The sequence below is a fragment of the Temnothorax longispinosus genome, chromosome 9 (genome assembly GCF_030848805.1).
Source record: "Temnothorax longispinosus isolate EJ_2023e chromosome 9, Tlon_JGU_v1, whole genome shotgun sequence".
Classification (NCBI taxonomy): Eukaryota; Metazoa; Arthropoda; class Insecta; order Hymenoptera; family Formicidae; genus Temnothorax; species Temnothorax longispinosus.
The window spans coordinates 7,161,514-7,182,116 of record NC_092366.1 but is presented as its reverse complement, the minus strand read 5'-3'; the positions used below and the strand labels follow the sequence as shown (position 1 = coordinate 7,182,116).

The following is a 20,603-nucleotide window of genomic DNA, read 5'->3' as shown; positions in this document are numbered from 1 at the left end:
TTGTCTTTTCATAGATTCTTGTCAGCAACAAGAATGCGCGGAGAAATAATTACAGCGATTAATTATTGTTACCAGCGTCAACGTAACGTGACGATGTAATCACATGACAATGCATACCCGGTTTGTTCGATGTATAATATAGTATTATCTAAAATCGTAATTAAGAATATGCATTTTATTCTCTTTTCTATCCTAATTTTTTTCTTTTTGTCGTATTTCAATGAAAATAACAACAATAGTAGTTACAAAACATTAATTATTGTAATTAATAATTACGACCAATAGTTATAATTCCAAGACCAATCACAATGATGGTAAATTATCAATAATTATAATTTAATAACATGATTATATAATCAATACTTATATTATTTTATTAACATGGACAGAATTATTAATTTTTTGTTACTTAACATGTAGGAAAAATATTAGTTCAAAAACAATGAATATGGTCATTTCGTTGGCTGAATAGAATATCAATATTATTTCAGACGAAATCTCATTGGGCGCGTTTGCTACTCAGCAGATCAAGCCGCTGAGTAGCAGTCAAACGTGATTGGCTCTTACTTTTAGAACCAACCAATCAACGCAGAGTGTTGATAAAACGAACTCAACAGAGTTGTACATATCTGCTGAACGCGGCCATTTGTCAAATCAAATTATGAATCGTCCATAATACAAAATTCGTACTATTCTGACGTCACGTGCGTACATACAACTTCCGGCATCCAATAGAAAGATTCGTTTTCCAGGAACAAAATGTCGTCGGTCCGTCGGTCAAAGTCCCTAAAAAATACGTTCTGCTATTGGACGTCGAACATGACGCCAAGTTTTCCGTTACATTTCTGGCTCGGACGCCATTGTTTTTTCTAACCGAAAATGTGCGTGCCGACATTTTAGTCGTTCATGCGTTCATGGTTCCTCGGTGAACGTGAGGACGGCAGGACGTCTGCGTCTCGTTTGCTCCCATTTACTCCGGTCAGCTCCAGTCAGCTCCGGTTTCGGCGGTTTCGCGCTAGTTTGTCGGCCAAAGTATCTTAGGCGTCGAGCAAATCGAGCAAGTCGAGCACGTAACGCGTATATCTGGGCGTCGAGAGTCGAGAGATCGGTCGTGGTCGCGTTCTCGTCCCAACGAGGAGGCGGAGGCGGAGGTTGCGGCTGCCGCTGACGCGGTTCAACCAGGTGAGTTTTCTGCGTTGCGCTACGTCGAGATAGCGATACCGAAACGCGGCCATTGTTTCCCTCGGTCGCGTAAACGCGAAATTATTGACCCTTTTATCGACCCGTAGCTCTCACCCTCGGGGCGAATCTGGTTTCCGCGGCCCGGGATATTTCGCGTAAGGGGGGCACGAGGTACATACAACGAGGTCCCTCGCCGATATGCGACGCGTTGTTGGCGTTGGTCGGCGTTGTGGCGCATATCAGGATTTCGTCCAATGCGATCGATCGACGCCGTTGTAATCGCGTTGTCTTTTTCAATTCCAAAATTCTCTTTTCGTGGAAGGTCGAGGTCGTTTGCAAATTTTACGCGGAATTGCGTCATTTGTGATTTCAACCAGAGTCGCTAACCTCAACCTCAACCTGAACCTGAACCAGAACCTGAACCGCGACTTCGTAATCGCGGAGAGGCTATCGACGTATATTTTCCACGATTGTAACTTATGGCACATACGTTGTACAAAAATATTTATTTTGTTCATAGACTATCCACTACAGGATACTTTCTCTTTCTCTCTCTGTCTCGTTCATCGATAAGGTTGCAACCATGAGCTATGGTTACAACAAATACAGGTAACGTACGTTTAGTCATGCCGCGGGTTTGCGTTTGTTCGGCAAGATTGATATGTGCTTTACTTTAGTGGCACTTTATTTGAGCGCATTTTGCATTTCGAGCGACTTCACTATTTCTGTTGCCACGTATTTTTACTCTTTATTTATTTATTTTTTTTTTTTAATACACACTTGCATGTCAGTACTTTGTTTGGTTACAGCAAGAAGAAAGTCTTAATTTTTTTCTTTACATATAAGACAATAGAGCATGTCAAAGAACAAAACATGGAGAACAAGAATAAATAGAATCATAGATTGTAAGCGTAACAGGAAATATCTTTCTCGATTTCTTTTTTAGTTCCACCATGAGTTCTCGTGGTCGTGGATTTGGTTCTCGCGGAGGGGGTTCTTATAGGGGTCGAGGTGGTGGCGGAGGAAACGAGTGGAATGGTGGTTCGGCAGGAGGAAATATATCCAGAGGAGGATACTCATCTTCCAGAGGTGGCAGATTTAAATATTCAACGACGAGCTATGATTCTAGATCTAAATATAATTTAGGTAATATACAGAGAAAGTGTGCGCGCGCGCACTCTTAGAAACTTATACTGAATTAGGGCTGTGCTCCACTCGGCGTTAACAAACTCTTTGTCCACGTGGTCAATTTAGACAAAAATCTACTTTGACGCACCGAATGGAGCACAGCCTAGGTTGGAGATTATGAAATTTAATATATGTACAAATCCATGTAGATATCTTCAAAATGGAGTAAATAAATGTATGTGATGTAATATCGTCGATTTATCTTTACAGGGTCGGAAAGATATTCAAGCAGAGGCGGACGTGGCGAACATTCTAACAGTTATAAAAGACCTCGTGTAAGAATACAGAATGAGATTATAGAAAACTTTCAAAAGCGTTTTTTATGGTATTATCCAGAGTACTGAAATATTTTTTTTTTCCGTAGGATTCATATTCTGCTAGAGATGACCATCGATCGTCTAGCGAGTCGAACCGTAAAAGGATAAGAAGTGATTCTTATCAGGTATGTATCCTCTCCTGCCTTTCTCTTTGTAATCTCCTTCATACATTTCTCTACCTCGTAAGATAACTAGTAATTTGAGAGAAAAGTGTAGCATCAACGGCATCAATATGCAATGCTCTGAAATTGGTCATGATATTTCCCTATAGTTAAATTTTTCATAATAAAAGTTTTCTTTTAACAGAAGATTCAAAATGTTTTTAGCTTATGTAATGTAATTGAGAACGATGGTCCTGAAAGTTTGTCACTTGTCGATTAAAATGTAACGTATTAAAGAATGAATTACACAAAGGAATATCAAATGATTTCAGGACACTCGTATATAAGAAAGATTGGTATACTTTAGATGAAGCATTCATAAGTTATCATACTTTCCTTTCAAGCAACGCGAACCAACGGCTTCTCGAACGCTCGTTCTTTTTGCGTTGGGACGCTACTGCGGTGGAACGCTACAAAAACGTCAAATTATTAAAAGATGAATCCTTAAAAGATGAGATATACCTCGATGGTATTAATGATATTTATGATATGCCCGCTGTCCGCATATATCCTATTAAAGTTTGAGAGCTATTTGAAAAGTCGATGGAAAATCGAACGAATAGACGTACGTGCGAGTTGCATCATGTTGTTCCCTGTTAGAGAGCAATAAGCGCCGATTCATTATGCGATAACGAGAATAGAGAGTATAGAGAAATTGTAGAGAAATAACATACAACGTCCTCAGGCATGGGATTTTCATGAAATATCATCCATAAACACATCGTGTAATTAATTATTTAAATTATGTCAAATGCTAAATTACAAGAGAGATAAATTTTGAATAATATTTATACGTTCGTAGACCTTTCCAATCGTATTAGGACGTTCGTCCTTTATCGACCTTACGTTAAACATGACAAAAAGGGAATTGGGAAAGAATTAATGTCTAATGTATGCATATCCCTACAGAATGATGGAAAATACTTGACATGCATGATACGTGTAGGGGAGACGAGCGAGAGATGGATTTATGGATGTACATACCTATACGTGATATTGTTCAAACTATCTTATTACCAAACGCAACCATGCACCAATATTTACAAATGATTACGTACATAGCGACAGCTTTGTTACTTTCGTTCGGTTATCATCTTCGTGTATATGAAAGATTTGACGTGTCGCACCTAATAACAGATAATTCGACTAAGTTGGAAAGGTCTACCGAGAGCATTATACGTATTGTACACGCATCGTTAAGTGGCGAGATAGACGTTAGCTCGAGGGAAGCGAGCGCTGCTACTACTCCCAAGATTGCAAATGTGAATGAGATTTAGCAAGTATATTTTTCGCACGATTATACGCGAAGTCACGTGATGAGGCAAAAGTATAAAAGGCATTTAGGGATTCTTGATTGTTTAGGGAAAGTCAAATTACATATCTAGGTGATACGACGAGCATAGAGTAACGGCAATTATTAATCCTATATGACTGCGACGGTCATGACATGACTGAACCATTTTAAACGATAACCAATTAGCACTGCATGCACGTGATAACCGAATGATGAAATGCAAATGGATTTAAAAACTGAAAATAGAAATATATCAGTTAATTACTATACCGACAGTTACGCTGTTACGTGATCAATCAATTTTTTATTCGGTCGATTGAGTTAGTCAGTTAGCCATTTAGTCAGTCGATCACTCGATCAATCCATCAATCGATGTCAGTCGGTTAGGCACTCGATTAGCCCAGTTGGACAGTAGCAATTAAGAGTTAAACGTAGATACGTGTGTGTGTAGAAAGATCTACGAGAGATAAACGGTAGGAAAGGGAATAAAAAGGGGAGAGAAACGATATGGTATGCATAAGCACACATACGTGTATACTTATATATAAATATACAATATGTGCGTAGAATAAAATATAAGGGAGAAAGGACAGGAAATGAAACGAAAGAGAGGAATGCATGGAAGGAGCACAATTAAATTTGATTTGGCAGGGTGGAGGTAGCGGTTCACAGAGGTATTCGTCGTACGGTTCATCTGCATCGGCGCCCTATGACGATAATAAGGGATCGTCATCCACTGTATACGAGGACAAGAGACCGAGCGAACGCGCGTCATCGTACCACCGTTCCGAGGATCGTCATTCCGCCTCACGGAGCTATGTGCCTCCGCCACCTCCTCGGATTAGCGAAATGGCACCGCCTCCGACTCAGAGATACACCTCGAGTCGAGGAAGAATATCGCATCAGAGCTCAAATTACAGAGGTCGCATTTCGACCCGCGGCACCGGTGGTAGAGGTGGTGCATTTCATCGTGTGAGCTCTCGATCGGACGTCCTCATGGCTCGCAAGCGTACTCTGCACTCGCTTGACTATCGTCGAAAGCTGCTAGGCTCACGCTCGCGAGACTACATCCAGCGTGTGCGCATGACTACTACCAAACTACGCAGGAGGTAATTTATTAAGTCACTTACCCAAAAAAAAAATCGTACGCAAATACTATCTTCGTTGCCTGTGCTTGAATATCCTTCTTTGAAGTCGGTTCACGCAAACCGACTCTCGGTCGATGACCTGAGTGTCGCAAGACAATGATTTAGATGAAAGCGAACGAACAAAATACACATGCGTGAATAAGTGCCTAGTAAGTAAATCGATTGATAAAAAGTCAAGATGCAAACAGTCTTGAAACAAATGTTTCACTGCCGAGAGAGAGAAAGAGAGCTTTTTGCAGCTTTGTTCTAATAAAGAAGAAATCAGTGATGATACGTATAAACGCAATGTACGTGTGTATGTGTGTATCATCAAAACGCAATGTAATAACTTTCGATACGAGAGCTAAAATAATTGTATTTTACTCGTCATGAGATATAATTCTCTTTAAAGTTCATAGCGGTACGACTATACTATTCATATATTTTTTGGCACGACCGAGAGTGAGCGAAGAAGTCAGAACGCGATGAAAAAAAAAATAAAAGAAAAATGAATAATAGACACTTTTAGCGTACACTACGAAACGCATTTCACATTTTGGGCCATAAAGCCGAGATATTAAAACCGATCCTATCGCGATATTTTCTACGTATCATCTATAAGCAAGTTTTGCTCGATGATACAACGAAAGACAAAGAAGCACGAAAAAAAAAAAAAACAGAATGCTGGAAAATAATATAAGTCAAAACAAAATTGCTGTGTCATTAGTAGCGGTACTACTAGGCTACCCGGAAGTAAAAAGGACTCGGGATCCGGGACCAGCGTGAAGGACAAGGATAGAGAGATGGCCAAAGCCATTAATGCAGAATTTTCCGATGACGATGACGAGGAAGATGATAATAAGAGTAATTGGGACGACGAAGAAAAGGTAAATCAACAGTGACGTTGTAAACAAGCTTGTCAAACGTATATCGCTCGTAATCGTGAATTTAAGTATATTTATGTAACTCGGTCATTAGATATGAATGTATATGATATAAAGATCGATGGTCACAAATGCGGAGGATTGTTTTATTATTTGTTTTTAATCGCTGGTGCTTAAAACCACACGATCGGATCTCTAGCACCAGGTTCTTCCTAACGATAGATTCGCCGAGAATTTTTTTAAATGCATTTATTGCATTAAAATTTGTAATGCATTATTTAACAGCATTTTTTTTTTAATAATACGTAATATCGGTAAATATGCAGAATTTGGGCCTCCTCACTGATTTCAGCGACACTTTTTTCTGCCAGATTCTTTCGTTTCACGCAAAAACGCGCCCATTAAGCCCAAGTTCAACGAAATCGGTGAGGAGGCCCAAATTCTGCATATTTACCGTAATATCCTGTTGCATGTTTTGTAATATTTATTGTAATATCCATTAATGTTATACAGCCGCACGAACGTGATGAAGAGGAAGACTTGGAAGAGGAAGAGGAGAAAAAGAAAAAAGAGGACAAACGTAAGAAGGAAAAACAAGATAGAGAAAGGCAACATACCGAAGATGAGGAAGAAAAAGATGATGATATTAAAGAGGAAGATGATGATCAGAAGCGAGAAGTGAGTTGTCTCTCTTAGCTATATATTTATTACTATTTAAATTACTGTTACTATTATTATCATTATTAGTGTTTTCTTGATTTGTTCTAATCTATTTTATTGGGTTTCTAGGAGGATGAAGATGACGATGGTGATGATGAGGAACATGATGAGAATGAAAAAGCGGAACGTGATAGAACTGCAGATTCCGAAGAATTGCCGAGTAGACGGGACGGTAGAAAATTCATAAAATTGAAATGCCCGCATTGCGCTCATCACAGCGTCACGTTCAGAGAATATTCACTCCATCTGTTCTCTGGCCGTCATAGCGCGGCGATGAAACGTATCGCTGCTCGACATAAGGTGACACTTACGCGTATGCGAGTTGTTCAACGGCAAGAGCAAAGGCGTATTGAGGCCCGCGATGCGACACGTGGCACGTTACCCTCTCGTACTATGTTTTGTGCCATTTGCAAATTAAATTACCGATCCTTGAAAGCTGCTCATCAGCTGTCCGAATCTCATCGTCAAATGAAACGATTCCTCACACCATTCTGTCGTGTTTGTCGTATCCAATTCCGTTCACCAATGTTCTTTGAGACACATATGTGTTCGCTAGAGCACATCAAGGTAACTCTTATATTTTGAACTCTTGTGTATCAATCAGTTGTTAATTTTCCTTGGCACGATATGACTAAATGTAAATCGATTATTTTCCTTTCCTTTCATCAGAGAAAGAGTATACTGAGAGAAAGAATGAATGCAAATGGAAGTGGCGAAGCAGAGGCGGATTCGAGTGCGCCAGAAGAAGATGATAAAGAAGTTAATCTTGATAATTTCATGACTTTGGATTCTGTAGGTGATGTAGACGGTACGTAACAAGCATGTACAAATTATTTCTAATTTGTCAAAGATCTTTCTCGTGGTCAAATTTAATTATCACATGGATTTATCTCTAAATCCCTTATGTCACACCATCATTGTTTTTAAAGAAGACGAAGAGTCCAACGACAAGAAAAAAGAAAAGGCCGAGGGTGAGAGTTCGAGCGAAACTGAGAAAAAATCGAAAGGCAAACAAATGATAAAAGTCGGTGCGGAATACATAAAACGTGTCGAAGTACAATATTGCGAGTTATGCAAAGTATATCTGCCACGCAGCGAAAACATAGAGCGGGCAGTCGCTTTACATTGTTCTACTCGCAGTCATCTTAAACGGTATATCACAACGATGTTAAAGAATAAACGAATCGATAGGTAGACTATTACAATCGTATTATACATATTGCAGGTATGTGCGAGACAATGACGACAAGGCACTTAGACGTCAAGCGGAAAGGATACATCTTCAATCGTCATCTGCAACGAATGTGAATTCTACCAATTCCACCGTGACTAATAGTACATCGGACACTGCGAAGACTTCTCCCGTCACGTCCGATCCACAAGTATCTGCTACACCAGTGTCTACTGCAGCTGATAATAATGGCGTTTCCGGCCCAGAATACATAACAATTGAAGAAGAAAAATCTAGTAACTTAGATTCTGAAAAGAACGCGAAAGACAGTAAGAATAATCAGGGGGATGAAGACGACGATGACTACCGTGCGCACGGTAGCGATAAAATTATTTGGGACGATGTTGACAAGGATTTAGGTGACATTTTAAGAGAAAGCGAGGCAGGAGCATCGAAATCGAGCGACGATGAGGATTCGCGTTACGATCGTTTTCGCAATTCAGACAAGAAGCAGCCCGGAAAAGAAAAAGAAAACGAGAAGAGTGAAATCCTCGAAGATAAGAGCGGTAATAATAAAATTAAAGATGTTAAAAATTAAGCTCGAACAGACGAATGTGTTGTATCGTCGAGAATCATCTTTTGCTGTACATCTTCAATTTATTTGACCCATTTTCAGATTATTTTTGAGATTATGTTCTTCTAAATCTCGTTCTAATAATTATTTTTATCATGGATCATGCGAATATACATTTATCGAATTATCTTTTATTTAATTAAACAAAAATAATTTTTGCGCGTAATATACCGCACGTGCAAAATATTTGTTTATTATTACGTGTTTCTTCCGTATTATATTTTCTTCTTCGTTTGAAAATATGTGTTAATTACAATGTATTTAAGTCTCACAATTTTCAATTTATGTAATTTTAACATACAAGTATTGTATCATTGATATAATCATATGCGTTGCCGAGGTATCAGTGACATTGTCCAAACGTAATTATACATATACATGAAGTAATTAAATATGCAAATTTCAATTTTCAGTTGTTAGCGTGGAGAAAAGCGTGTGCGCCTGATCAATCTCGTGTAGATCTCATGTAAGCACAATTTAACTATAGGTTTTATTGATCGTAATAAATTCCGCACTCTCTAGGATCAATTATATAATTCTTTCGACCAATCCCTAAATCACTTCGTAATTTCGCGACCGTTTATTATCAATTATTTTAATAAATATTTTGCTCAAGAATTTTTAGAGTAGGTATGTAATGCTATCGTAAATATCAATTTTTCGTCTACCAAATGCAATCAAGTCTCTTATTTCTTTTTGTCTGCAGTTAATACAACTAACTATAGTTCTACTTTATTTTGCGAATGAATGGAAAGTCAGAGACTGTCATAAAATCTTCTGTTTATCATGTATTTTTGTCGGGGCAATTTATTGTGTTTGTGACTATGATTAGTGATGAGATTGGTGGCGTTTGACGCAATGCCACGATTGTTTGTTTTTAGATATTTATCTATTACAGTGAGATAATATCTTCCCTGAATCATATGCATTTTTATCTAATGGTTCCTGAAAAATCGTCAAGAGTCTGTAACAGAGACTTTTGTATGACCATCTTGTATATCATTTATTCATATTATTAAAATATAAGTCGTAATGGAATTGATAATTATTATCGCAGGCCCCGAGAGATGGATGGAGAGAAAAATAGAAATTAGAAATGCTTGCGTAGCATTCCATGTCACGAGTTGTGAATTGTGAAACCGATTACGTGACACGTGTTCAGTTCAGCATGGTTCAGCATTCAAGTGACGTAGATCACGCATGCGCATAGAAGTCACTGTTCGGAGACATTTGTCCTTACTCCTTCCCCTGCGTCCCCAACCCAATACTCCAATTCGTGATTGTTCGCGATGCGGGGAAACTGCCGGAGGCGGATCCGGGGACCGGGAGGATCGACGAGGACGACGAGTTGTCGTGCGCTTGGCGTCACAAGTCACAACGCTCACAATACGATTCACGTCGAATTGTCACGCTCGCCAGGACCGGGACGGCGTGCGAGCGGAGCGAGGACCGACGACCGAGAGAGATAAACCCGCGCTACAATCCTGCAACGTGTCCCGCAATTCGCAAATTCATCACTTTATCCCCGGGTTTCACCAAACACGGACGATTGTGCGATTTCGCGGTCCGGTCACGTTCTCGTCAGCGCTGCTCGACGCCGTCCCCCGAATAACCGGAATAGTAACACGCTCGTTTTTGACATCCGCGCGAGCGATTTGATGCTCGACATTGAACAATGGCACTAATGCGAGGACTGCGATCATTTTCCGTCCTGGGAACAAATTACGCGCGCAGAGTCATGCCTAGTCAAGTGATGATCGCGAGAGCCACATCCAACATGCAACCGCTCTCCAAGAACAAGGAGTGAGTAGACAAAATTCAAACATTGATACTGATCGGTTCTCTCGCGGTCAGAAGTGCTCGAAGCTTTAGGTAACTTTGATCAAATTTGGGTCAACTTAATCAGTCGGTGATCAGTTTGATTCAGTTTGATTAGTTGACAATGAAATTTCTAATTGTACAATTCATCGTCCCCCTCATCTCAATCTCTTCTCATATGTTGGGTGAAATTAGCAAAAAATTGTCAATTCTGTTCATGTTAATTGCTGATAATCAGAGGAGTTCGATCAAAGTCACTCTTAGTCGCCTTCTACTTGACACCGGGTGTAGCGTTAAAACAATTAGTAAGATTAGTGCTGTTAAATGTTATTAACAACTTTCTCCTTTTGAAAATGTCAAGAAACGCCTTGTGAAACGTCTGCTAAAAAAAAGATCTCTGGTATCGCGAGAAATCTTTTAGATATGTGCGTTTAAATGAACAAATATATAAATTTCTGGATAGGATTATGTCTAACTTGAGCAACTTTAGTGAACGGTCAATTAAAATTCACCTTGCTAAGAATTATTAACTCGTGAATACTTAAGTTAAAAATAGACTTATTAGTGAAGCGATCTAGACAAATGATAAGTACAAAAAATAGATAAATACTGTATTTCTCTCTCTCTCTCTTATTCAGGGTCACTATAACATTTGTTAAAGCCAATGGAGAGAGAATAAAGGCAAAGGGGAAAGTTGGAGACAGTATTTTAGATATTGTTGTGAACAATGACCTCGACTTGGATGGTTACGGTATGAACATTTTATATCTACAAAATGTTTTTGTCCTTAATAATTACGCACAAGTTTGACAAGATCCATCTGTATTTTCCATCTTGAACAGGAGCCTGCGAAGGAACACTGACGTGCAGCACGTGTCACTTAATTTTTCCTAAGGATGTGTATGACAGTCTTCCTGATGAACCTTCGGACGAAGAGCTGGATATGCTGGAGTTGGCGTACGAGCGATATGAAACGTATGTTTCCAAATTTTATTCAAATTGTACTCTTTTTTTTTTTGCTACGTGAAAAATGTTTTATATGCTAAAAGATCGATGCACGAGAGACACATTCTTCGAATCTCACTTTGTAATATCTTATACATTTATTCATGAATTGTATATATTAGCTTTCTATATTTATGTCCCTAAGGGATTTCGAATAAAATTTGCTTTAAGTAGGAGGTCCATTATAGTCAAACATCGTTTGATTTGTTATTCAAATTGATCGTCTCCTTTTCTAATCCATCAATTTCATTATATTTTTGCTTAACATGTTTTAAAGATTACAGTAAATTTCTTTTATTTATTATTTATCATGTTTCGGGTGTATAGTTTTTTATTCGTACTATTTTAAATATACGTATATCTAATTATAGCTCAAGACTGGGATGCCAGATAATAATGACTGAAAAACTAGACGGCATTGAGGTGAGAGTACCAGCTACCATTAACGATGCGAGACAAACATGATAACTCAATAAGGTGTTCAATCGGTGCTTAGAAAATTTTAAATTGACTCCATAGCAATATGTTTAGCACAATGTTTTTTTCCAATATAAATGTATTATGTACATAGTAGCTAAAATTATATTCAAATCTAAATATTATAAATATCTTTTAAATGGACTACATGCAATATTTTTTAAATAGACTAAATGGACTACATAATATTTTTTAAAACAATTGTATATATTACATGCATGATTCATATACCTATATATACAATATTGACAATATTTTGTACAGAAAAGAATCATTTTTACAAAAAAATATTAGAATATAAACGATGAAAGAAAAATAAAATCTTTTAATTTTTTAAAAGGGACTTTTATTTTATTTAATCCAATTATAATCTAGAAATTGGCTGCCGATCCATTTCCGAGTGTCAAAAACCCTTTATCAAATTTTACTTGCAAAATATTATTGTTATTGAGTTTGCGTTATCTTTATTTGTCATCAATACTCTACGAGTATACTGATATATTAAGAATGAAATGCACAAGCATACTTTAATCTAATCACGAAAGAGGTCATAAAAAAGAAGACACTTGCGAATAATTTTAACCTTTCTCATGTTACATTCTCATGGTTATATCAATCGCCAATAAAAAATGTTCATCTTTAGGGTAAATAAAAAATGTATGCACATACCGATGAGAACTTTATAGTAGGAAATATTAATCTACTATCACCCAACGTTCATGAATACATAAATAATTATTTCAATGAAATATTGATGGAAATGTTCTTAAATCAGTCAGAAAAACTTAAATCACATTTATATTATGATTGAAATAATCCACGCACAGCTTTATTCGCAATACATATCCAGAATAATTTATTTTTTCTTTTTTTAATTAATTACATACCAAATACATCTACTGTTATTATGTAACTATCAGTACATAAAGCTAAAACACTTTTGTACTATGTGCGTTATATATGTATATGAACCCAACAAATAACTTACTCACATGATTAAGTTATTACATGCTTCACTACATGCAAATGCATTATTACTACACTACTTACAAACGCGGTGAAGTGTATACATCTATGTTACTATGTAATTTACATATTTTCAGTTTCTTACCCTGCCCATTTAAATTACATCTCTAGAATATATCTCATATACATTCTTGGGTTATGTACATATATATTTAATCGAGTTGTTTCTCGATTCACTTAAATGTTAAATCGGAATAGAGAAAGTTCATTAAGATTCTTGTTTCGAATTTCTAATTCAATTTATAAAGACACAAGTTGCGAATATTGATATGTTCTTTAAATAAATTGACTCAATGATTTATATGAAATCAAATATAAAATAATGTACGAACAAAGAATTTAGATATAGTATGACAATTAATAAAAGACTTGAAATCATTTTTGCACTTAAATGTTCGACAAGACTGTGACTAAATTTCCAAGATTGCAGAATACATTTGTAAAAGCTCCATTTTCGTGCATTCTTTATTTTGCCGATAACTCATCTTCGGTGATATCAATTTACGGACTCGAAATTCGTTTATTCACGAAAAAATCAATAAAGATATCTCGGAATAACGGATAAAGAAAAAAAAATCTATTTTCAATAACTTTACTTTAGATAGTCCTAAAAACTATATCTCTTTGTAATTTTTGTTTTTCAAGATAAAATTGATGAAAAAGATGCGAAAGCTAAAGGAAAAAAAAAACATTCTCCATTTCTTCATTATATATATCTCTTTTATCTAATCTTAAGCTTTTCGTTTTTTCTTTTTGGCATATTCGTGACATCCAAGTATGGATTCCGTATTTGTATATCGTGATTACGCAGAGAAAAAATATACGCAGCAGTTTTAGAGAATACGTAACCGAATATGGAACTTTTACCATATTAGTAGTAATATACGTATGTTATGTCATACCCATGGATTATCGAGTGTCTTTACATAAGTCGTTACCACATGATTTGTATTATTATTCCGTGCAACACACCATAAACGACATAAATTCTCTATGCTTTCTCTTTTTTTTTCAATTGTATTAGAAGTTGGATTCTGAATGCTTTAGATAACGCGAATATTATATACAGATATCGCAAGGATATGAACATTGATACAAATCAAAAATAAAATTTTCTAAAATTTATAAAAACTGTTGTATAAGCACCCTCATAATGCTCTTATATTTTTTATATTCAGGAAGATGTTTTATAATTGCGAAAGTTTGATGCCAAGTATTGTTTCAATGGTTTTGAAGAGAAAAATGTTTGACACAAAGAAAAAATTGTTCACGTTGTATTCTACAATTATTTTTAAATACTGGAGCTACAATTTCTTTTAACGTGTGTGTAGGTGTGAATCTTTCATGATCACGCAGTAACGATATAAAATTATAAATCTAATTCTAAATGCGCTTAAATTATAAATTCATAAGCAGCTTCATAGCTTAATACCTTTAAATATTAAAACGCACCGATGTATAAAGGAAACGAAATCGCGTATTTGATTTGTAAATCGTACAACACACATCCAAAGGCTTGAAATTTGAAGAACTCATTCAATAATTCTTTTTTACTCGTGTTATGTTTTTCTTTTTTAGTGAGGCTGCGTTTCGATATTCACTACCAGTACTGAAAATCTGTAGTATACGTAAACTATAGATAGATCAGTACTGGCAGTGTGAATATCGAAACGCAGCCTTAGTAGATTAATGAACGTGCAGGTGGATAAACAACAAATAATTGGATTTATGATTTGCGGTGTTTAACTGCAATCATACGAGTGTTAATTTAAAACGAAATTTAGTGCTCCATTTTTATACAATGTTGATCTACTGAAATTCGCATAATAGACAACAAGATAAACAAAACATAATTTTCATATATTATCATATATATTGAAAATATAAAAAAAATTGAACCATACAAGTAGCTAAGTTTTTGACTTTTTTAATGTTTAATTCTAATTAATTTCTAATAATGTTTTACACTACATACAATAAATATCATTAGGAAAAGATAAACCTGATTTGCGTCGAGTTCACAAATTTCAAGCATTTTATCAATTATTTTAATTAGCTGCGCAATTATACAATAATCGGAATTCTAAAATCTTATGCTTTCACGCACACATGTGAACAAAAATAATCTAGGACTAGAGATTCTGCAAAATAAGTACAAATAATAATAATAATAATAATAATAAAGTAAAAACATGGCAAGATTCACATTCGTGCCAATTTCTCATTTTGTCGCAGATCTTGAGGCTTCGAAAGTACGCACACTTTAACAATCGTAGTCGAGGATGATCGGGACTCGGCAAGCGTAAAGATACATTTCATGCAGTTTTTCATAAATTATAATATATCTAATATAGAAAATTATCTTAAATATATTTTTAAATTAAAATTTGTTTGCAAAAAGGAAAATTATTGTTTTATTCTTCATCGGAGACTGCATGAATTTTTTTAGTTATCCGATATTCCGAGAGTGTCATGATAACCAGAAAGAATATTTACGAAGGGCAAAATGCAGCACGCATTCGGTACGAGGAATTTTTTTGTCGGCGTTGCGCAACAGGAACCTGTTGCTGCTGCTCTTGGTGATAGCAGGATATACCAGTCGTAAATAAAGCATAAATCGGCAAGTTTCGTTCGAGGAATCGAAATAATTCCCACATTGTAACGACATGACGTAAAATTTCTCCAAGAACATTATGTACAATAAGTATGTATATATATATGTATTTATATGCATACGGTTCCCCCGAACGCATTGAACGATAAAAAATCAAGCAAGCGAAACCCACCTGAGGAAATTGTAATTGGTAGCAATATACAAAAAACATGTAGCTCATCAAGGCCAACAAGAAGTAGCGCTATCGACCAATCATTAAATCATGTTAGCTACAATACTAGCAGGATCAAGACAGTTCGAATTCTGATTATACAAGAGAACTATGTACCCCGGCGAGAGAAACAAAAAACCTTATGACTCGAGTAATACTGGTTTAATGACAGGCCATAAACATGGTCAGTGGCTTTGAGAGTATAAATTTCAAGGCCGTTAATTGTCGGAGTAGTATGAAGAATAGACAAACGAAAGACGCTAATGAAATTTTGCTCGGTAAATTCTAATGGAACACTTTTTGACAGTCTTAAAATGTCACCTTTAAATTAGTCATAAAAACGGCTAAAACAATATTATTCTGGAGCGTCCTGTATCTATAGCAACAGCAATTTCGATCAAATTATCTATCGTTAAAGTTATATTAAAAACGAAAATTATGTCAAATAATGAGACGGTAAAAATTAAATTAAAGAAAAATGCATTGCTGCGGTGTTGCATTGTTAGCTATTATCTTAAATTAAGAAATGAATTTAATTGAATTACCTTTCACACTTTTGCTTAGGCTGTTAACAAAATATATTCGCAAAAATTTATTAAAACTATTCTCTTCTTAGTTCCTTAATCTGGAGTAAATTGTTTAGCAGCAAAACTCCGAACGGTGTTTTTCATTCATCAAAAGTTCGTAAATATTTTATATATATATATATATATAATATTTACGTATATATATATATATATATATATAGAGAGAGAGAGAGAGAGAGAGAGAGAGAGAGAGAGAGTAAGCAAAAGATTCACGATAATTCATCGTTATCAAAGTGAGATCTCCTTCTTATCGGCCCTTGTCAATATCCAAGAATATTGTATCATCAGTAAAGTAAAAGATAAATACTAACAAGAGAAAATGCAGAACTGAACTTCATCGATTTCGATGAAACTTGGCAAGATTTACAGAAAAAATTTCCCCGAATGTAATGACACCCCTATTTAGATACAGACGGTTAATTGTTTCCGAGATATTTAACAATAAATTTAGTAGCGTCTTTAGAGTTTATTAGGACACTCATGAGTATTTGTGGCGTAGTGAATATGGTAATAGCCTCATAATTCGTAGACCTTGTATCATGACTATTATATTATTTTATATATCATGACTATTTATATTACTTATATAATATAAATTTTTTTATATTAAAATAATTTATATACATTTATTTATATTAACAATAATTATTTTTACCATAAAACATAATACAATAAAAAAATTAATTAATTGGGGGGTTTAAACTCGAAAAAAATTATGAAGTAGTTACCACCCATATCCACTACGCCACAAATACTCGTATGTAAGTGTTCTAATAAACTCTACTCTGAAGACGCTACTACATTTATTATTAAAATATCTCGGAAATGGTTGACCGTCTGCGCCCAAATAGGAGTATCATTCGGGGGAACTTTCTCTGTAAGTTCTGCCAAATTTCATCGAAATCAATGGAGTTTTGAACCTTCCCTTGTAAATGATGATGTCGCAATGATGATAATAATGTTAATAATGCGACAACATGCCGATAACGACACAACACGACACAACGTGGTAATAACAACGTGAGATAAGCAGCCTTAACAATTTTTGGTCCCTTCTTTTTAGACAATAACTATTGAAGAATTTGTTTCTAAATAATTTTAGATCTATTTCTCATAAATATCGACTTAAGACGATCCGGGAGATAATCTCTTTCGTTGTTCAAAGAATACGTATCCGAATAGATCCTCGGATCCTTTCCTCGGTTTTTCCCTTAAGATGCCTAAACGAGAGTCGACAATTCGTGCGGACTGTTGGTGGTAGCGGCACTACTCAGATCGAGCGTGGCCGCCGGCAGGCCGGGGCTCACGCTGCCGCTGGTCTCACGCGGCAAGTGCTGCGACCTGTTGAGCTTGCCGCTGCCGCCGCCGCCACCGTTGGGACTCGGCGGCGACCGATCGCCGGGCGTCGTTGGTGGTGTGGCGGTGACGGCGACAGCGGCGGCAGCGGCAGCAACAGCAGCGGCGGCAATACCGCCGCGATGCGTCAGGTGATTGTGCTGCGCTGCGGCATTCGGCGACGACAGTAATAACGGCGGCGACATGGAGGACACGTGCCGCTGCTGATGAGAATGATGCTGGTGCGGATGATGCTGATAAGAATGGTGGAGGCCGCGACCAAGTTGGGCCAGACTGACGGTCGAATGACCCATCGCGCCGCCACTGCCGCTGCCGATCTTCGATCCCATGTGCAGCGTTGGCCGTAGTTGCAGCTGTTGATGATGATGATGGTGATGCTGCTGCTGATGATGATGCTGGTGCTGTTGATGCTGCGAGTGTACCTGCTGATGCGGCTGCTGCTGGTGCTGCAGTTGCAACTGCTGCTGTTGACGCTGCAGCTGCGCCGCGACCTCGCATTGCTCGCGGGCAAACGCCTTTACCGCATTCGTCTTCTCCTACGAGTTGTACAAGAAAGAAAATTATTCTATAAAATATTTGCTTTTTTTCTCTCAGTAAACTTTATTTAGATAGGAGAGAGAGAGAGAGAATTAAAGAGGATGCGATTTGGAAAAGTATCGGCATTTCCGTAATCCAGGGTGCTTTTATTATATTTCATGTGAAACTTTTGCTTTATGTCATTTCATAAAATTATTTACTTAAATGCAAGTTTCACTTTCGAATTTTATTAAGTAATTAAAATAAGATAAAATAATAGACGACGAGTATATTAGAAAAATCTTTGTCGCAACGCTGAAAGGATTACGGAAGAAATATAATAAAAAAAGAGTCCTCTTCGTCGTGCAATTTATGTGAAGTTTATCGCGAAGAGAACGCGACGGGGAGCCGCGACAAACGCAGTTATACAAAATCTTCCGCTTAATCACACAATTCATTTACATTACGTAATGCGAAACGGAGTATCGTCCCAGGATCGCACGAACGTTAGGTAGTTATACTGCCATCGGCTCTTTTTCGAAGAGCAAAAACTCGACGACGGACACGTCCGTTCGCACCCACCGTCCGCTTAACGCACACACGCGTACAGGCTTACACGCACACACGACATCCTGCGTACAGATCCAGTTTGGAATCGAATTACACGGTAGAATGATCACCGACGTAAATAATAGCGTGATAATGACATCGACCGTTGCGGGATATGCTAATAAGGCACGCCGGACGGCGGGCGGCGGGGAGAGATTTAAGGGCGCAGAGCCGGCGGAGAGGGAAGAACCAAGGGAGAGGAGAGAGAAGGAGATACAGACTGGTGCATCGCCGGTCGTGAAATACGAGAAAATAAAGAGGCAAACTGGCTACGACGGAGATCCGCATATCGTGAATGATCGAAAAAGTTCGCACGCCGTTAGATCGCCGGACGAAGGGGAAGAAAGCGGATGGAGGAGGAAGGGCGGAAGATGGGAAGGCGTAAAAATGATTGCACTTTCAGGCGCACTCACTTTCTGCCATACGAAGACGTTGTGGACCATGGCGCATCCGCAGAACACGATGCCGAGCCCGATGAAGACCGACGTGACGATCGCCGGTGTCGAATGGAACTGGATGAACGTGTACAGGATCATGCCTGTGGATCACAATGTGGGATTAATATCGCAGGCGTTACAATAACTTTTTCGGACTTTCGAGAGTTCGAGTCGTTTTCGTCGTGGGTGCTCACGTGGATCTTTCCAAACGTGGATCAAGTGCGACTCGTATAAATTTAATTAATATCTAAGAAGAAGCGTTTCGTTCTTACCAGTTAAGAAGACAGGGATGCTAATGAAAAAACCTCCGACGGCGCACACGCGGCTGATGGACGATTTTTGCAGGTACTTGTTACTCCTGAAACAGACAAAAGTCACAGAGCGAAGATGAGTTTCGCGAGTCCGTGATAATTGGGCGAGTTATAAAGGCGCACGCTTTCGTCGTCGTTTCATCGGCAATTATGATTCACGGAAACGCTTCGCGCGGTTCAGGACCGGCAGCATGAGATGCGTTCGGATAACGATTTGATCTTTTGTGGGTTAGCGCGAAATACATCCTTTTTACCTTTTTATAGGTGATATATTAAATATACGTTCAAGATTATAAAATTTACAAGGAAATAAAATAAATTATTTTTACAAATTAGTTGTAACGTATCGAAGATTGTTGCACTATTATTATTTAAAAAACGCACGTCAGCCCTTATATGTACATGTATTTCCAATCTTCAAGAAACCCGCGATTGATTGAACGCTGCGCAAATTAATTGTTGTGATACCCGTCCGCGAAAAGCGTCAGAGGAGCGAAACGGGAATGCCTTTGGAGTACCTCGCCTTTAGAGCACAAAGGCCGTAAGTCAAAATATTCTGCTCCTCGGCAAATATTGCATAATCGCGAAAGTGCAGCGATACGATCGGTGCATAACGGTACATACTCTCTACAGATAACCCACGCTTTTTTTCCTGTCTTCAGCCGCGGCGTTCTCGGCGATCGGCGTTCTGTCGCGCGCGAGGTAGATATATACCGCGCGTTTAAGCGCACTTCCATCGAAAGAGAGTCGGACGTGTCAAATGGATTTATGGTCCCGACGTAAACGCGGGACCAGTAGGCGTTTTTGTGCCGCAACTAATCTCTCATACGTCGGTGCCACACTGTAGTTAGGCGTGCCCTCGTCGTAATCATCTTAGGTTCTCCATAAATAAAACGCCGGCTACAATGCTGCTTCAGGCGTGCGTAACGATAAAGATTATTTAAAGAGGCCGGCTTTA

General features: G+C 37.7%; 3 protein-coding genes across 6 annotated transcripts in view; 2 read left to right on the top strand and 1 right to left on the bottom strand.

Moving 5' to 3' along the window:
• Positions 1–890: 890 nt before the first annotated feature.
• Positions 891–9,206, top strand: LOC139819351 (uncharacterized). Of its 4 annotated transcripts, none has more exons than XM_071788620.1 (12): positions 891–1,182; positions 1,703–1,791; positions 2,129–2,328; positions 2,581–2,645; positions 2,735–2,812; positions 4,794–5,251; positions 5,997–6,156; positions 6,667–6,831; positions 6,943–7,440; positions 7,543–7,681; positions 7,806–8,025; positions 8,099–9,206. In XM_071788620.1, exons 2-12 carry the CDS (start codon positions 1,766–1,768, stop codon positions 8,640–8,642), a joined length of 2,553 nt encoding a protein of 850 aa, XP_071644721.1. In that variant the 5' UTR covers positions 891–1,182; positions 1,703–1,765; the 3' UTR covers positions 8,643–9,206. The 4 variants fall into 4 exon arrangements, with proteins under 4 accessions (XP_071644721.1, XP_071644720.1, XP_071644719.1 ...); XM_071788619.1 differs by having other exon boundaries at positions 893–1,182; positions 6,000–6,156; positions 7,803–8,025; XM_071788618.1 differs by having other exon boundaries at positions 893–1,182; positions 7,803–8,025.
• Positions 9,207–9,881: 675 nt separating this feature from the next.
• Positions 9,882–12,138, top strand: Fdx2 (Ferredoxin 2). The gene is made up of 4 exons (XM_071788624.1): positions 9,882–10,481; positions 11,135–11,247; positions 11,339–11,471; positions 11,873–12,138. The coding sequence occupies exons 1-4, from the start codon at positions 10,354–10,356 to the stop codon at positions 11,964–11,966; spliced, it is 468 nt and encodes a 155-aa protein (XP_071644725.1). The 5' UTR covers positions 9,882–10,353; the 3' UTR covers positions 11,967–12,138.
• Positions 12,139–12,827: 689 nt separating this feature from the next.
• LOC139819352 (uncharacterized) overlaps positions 12,828–20,603 on the bottom strand; it is a 37,088-nt gene continuing 29,312 nt past the window's right edge. The window contains exons 3-5 of the mRNA XM_071788622.1: positions 19,607–19,692; positions 19,311–19,435; positions 12,828–18,308 (exon numbers count right to left, since the gene is read on the bottom strand). Coding sequence (XP_071644723.1) covers positions 17,637–18,308; positions 19,311–19,435; positions 19,607–19,692 — 883 coding nt within the window. The 3' untranslated portion in view covers positions 12,828–17,636. The remainder of the gene's footprint in view (positions 18,309–19,310; positions 19,436–19,606; positions 19,693–20,603) is intronic.

What these genes read in the sequence shown, in the direction of transcription:
- LOC139819351 (XM_071788618.1), top strand. Translation starts at nt 1,766, where the DNA reads ATGAGCTATGGTTACAACAAATACAG. An exon ending in TAAGAAGTGATTCTTATCAG is followed by an intron (nt 2,813 to 4,793) that starts GTATGTATCCTC and finishes TTGATTTGGCAG; the next exon opens with GGTGGAGGTAGCGGTTCACA. An exon ending in ACTCGCAGTCATCTTAAACG is followed by an intron (nt 8,026 to 8,098) that starts GTATATCACAAC and finishes TACATATTGCAG; the next exon opens with GTATGTGCGAGACAATGACG.
- Fdx2 (XM_071788624.1), top strand. Translation starts at nt 10,354, where the DNA reads ATGGCACTAATGCGAGGACTGCGATCATTTTCCGTCCTGGGAACAAAT. An exon ending in CCTCGACTTGGATGGTTACG is followed by an intron (nt 11,248 to 11,338) that starts GTATGAACATTT and finishes CATCTTGAACAG; the next exon opens with GAGCCTGCGAAGGAACACTG. An exon ending in GCGTACGAGCGATATGAAAC is followed by an intron (nt 11,472 to 11,872) that starts GTATGTTTCCAA and finishes ATCTAATTATAG; the next exon opens with CTCAAGACTGGGATGCCAGA.